The sequence below is a fragment of the Corapipo altera genome, unplaced genomic scaffold (assembly GCF_003945725.1).
Source record: "Corapipo altera isolate COAL_440 unplaced genomic scaffold, ASM394572v1 56226, whole genome shotgun sequence".
NCBI classification, from domain to species: Eukaryota; Metazoa; Chordata; class Aves; order Passeriformes; family Pipridae; genus Corapipo; species Corapipo altera.
In genome coordinates, this window is record NW_020888991.1 from 1 (window position 1) to 2,358 (window position 2,358).

At 53.7% G+C, this 2,358-nt stretch overlaps 1 protein-coding gene across 1 annotated transcript; it reads right to left on the reverse strand.

Moving 5' to 3' along the window:
• Window positions 1-6: 6 nt before the first annotated feature.
• Window positions 7-1,944, reverse strand: LOC113942107 (pre-mRNA-splicing factor 38B-like). The gene is made up of 2 exons (XM_027633241.1): window positions 1,540-1,944; window positions 7-1,002 (listed from the first exon to the last, which is right to left on the reverse strand). Exons 1-2 carry the CDS (start codon window positions 1,816-1,818, stop codon window positions 997-999), a joined length of 285 nt encoding a protein of 94 aa, XP_027489042.1. The 5' UTR covers window positions 1,819-1,944; the 3' UTR covers window positions 7-996.
• Between the last annotated feature and the right edge of the window lie 414 nt (window positions 1,945-2,358).

Here is a 2,358-nt window from a genome sequence, read left to right on the forward strand (position 1 = left end):
TAACAATCATTCAGAAATCTTAAAACATGAAGAAAATTCAAATCTTCTTAATATCAATGAAACACCTTAACCATCTCCCCCACACCCATTACTCACGAGTGAGTAAGAGACTGAGTTTTCTCTTTATCTAGCCTGTAGTTTTGAGTCAGAGTAACTGACAAGTTCAGTAAGCAAACTTTATTTGCACAGGATTAAAAATCAGATTTTTAATGGCATGACAAAATTTTCCTCCAATTTAACATTAGGCCACTTGTGAAATGAAACAGTAAGACGAGTAACACAAATATCTGACATGCTGCAGCTGAGCTCTACTAATACAAAGACAATAGAGCCCATCAAATATTTTTTACTACATCTGAAAAGGTCCACTTAAAATGAGTATGCTCTCAGATTTTCTGGAAATATGTTTCTTTTATAAATTTTCCAGCTCTAGCCATCACTTGCATAAATAAAGTCTGCTACTTTCCATTCAGATAGTCAGTCTCTCTCACATGCAGCAACGGGAGAGATGCTTTGCCAACAATCTCTGTTACTCTAAGTACTAGGAGAAATAAATAATCAGCTTCAAATGACAGAGAACAGGCAGACAAGGGCTATCATTAAGTGAAAAAAACAGTAGCGAAGATAAGCCCAAACTGCCAAAAATCTCAAAAATACTGCGGCGGAGTTACTTTTTGTAATTACAGTGCCCTAAGTAACTTGACTTGCCTTGGTCAAACGAAACAAAAAGGCTACCATTACTTTTTTTTTTTATTTCAAATACACTGAAACCTGCTGACACGGTAACATTATCAAGCAAAATGAATTCACCTGAGAAAAATATCCGAATAACCACCAAAGTACAGATGGCTAAAGATAGCTGAATTATTCAATCTTAAGTTATCTAAATTTTGGTCTCGTTATCAGAACAAAGAAAGTGGCTGTGTTGATGAGCATTAATTATGCATACCTCTACCTGGGAGACTGGCTTGATGGAAGCCTCGCTGCAAAACTGATTCAATCCTGCTAACGAAACAAGAACCGACACATGGGTGCCCCGATATAGACCACTCGTCTCCGCAGCACATCCTACCTAACGCCAAGAAAACTTCTTTAACGGGTAACGGAGGAGGAAATCCCAACGTTTAAGTGATGAGGAAGGCCACATGCAGACTCCTGTTGGATCACCTGCAGTCACCACCGTACCTTGTGCGTCAGTGGTTACAGAGGGTGTCGGCAGCCCCCGGGCTGCGGGGAGGGCCCGTCCCTGGCCGCGGCCGCCCCGTGCCCTCCGCGCTCGTTCCGGCTAAAGGCGCAGCCCTTCGACGGCCATTTCGCCCCCACCGCCCCGGTTCACGCCGCCCTCTCCAAACCTAACTCACAGCTCCGCAGTTCCAAATCCGACGCTGAATACGCCTCTTTCGCGAGGCGGACAAGGCAGCAGCCCCAGCTAAGCAGTACGAGTGGTATTCGCTCCCATCCCTCAGCGCGGGGTAAGGGGAGAGAAGGCGCGGGCCGCAGTCAAACCGGGCCCGGTGCCAGCGCGGCCGGCGGGCTCACCTTGAAATAGATCTCGTCCACAACTTCGTGGTAGGTCTTGAGCTCGTAGAGCTGCACCTTGAAGTAGGGCGACGAGAGGATGTTGGTGAGAATCATGGGGTTCAGGTTCATGGTCTTCTCGTTGCCCCACAGCGGCAGCACGTTGCCCGGCTTGCCCGAGGCCGCCGGCTTGGGGCCCCCGCCCTGCAGCGGCTGCTGCGCGGGCGGGACGGCGCCGGGCGGGTGCTGGGCCGCCTGCTGCCCCTGGCAGTTGGCGACCGCGGGGCTGTTGTTGGCCATGGCGGGGCGGGCTGGGGCGGGCGGGCCGCGCACACGGAGCGGGGCCGGCGGGCGCTGCCTCAGCCCCGACAAGATGGCGGCCGGGGAAGTGACGGCAGCGCCTTCCGGGGCCGCGTCACCGGCCCGCGGGGAAGGGGTGGGGGCGCTCCGGGGCCTCGGCGCATCCCGTGGCTCCTCCCGCCGCTCTTCCCGCCGCTGCCCGCGGATCCTCCCACCCCCGCCGCGCTTCGTTTCGGCCGCCGCCTCATGGCCAGGCTACCCCCGCCGGGGGAAGCGAGGGGACCCGTGTCCCGCCGGGGACGGCTGCTGGCACCGGCACACGGGGTTTAGTAGATAGAGCCAGCGACTTAGCAAGGTTGGAAACTGGTCACTTGTCGTTGGCAATGAGGCCAGGGCGCAGCAGGAGAGCAGGGGAGGGAGCGCCGGCCGCTTCTGCCTCCACGGCAGCGGAAAAACAAAGAAATCATAGAATCATAGAAAGGGTTTGAGTTGGACAGGACTTCGAGGATCATCTCGTTCCAGCCTCCCTGCCCTGGGCAC

Excerpts from the sequence above, each read along its gene's own strand:
- LOC113942107 (XM_027633241.1), bottom strand. The coding sequence starts at position 1,818 with ATGGCCAACAACAGCCCCGCGGTCGCCAACTGCCAGGGGCAGCAGGCG.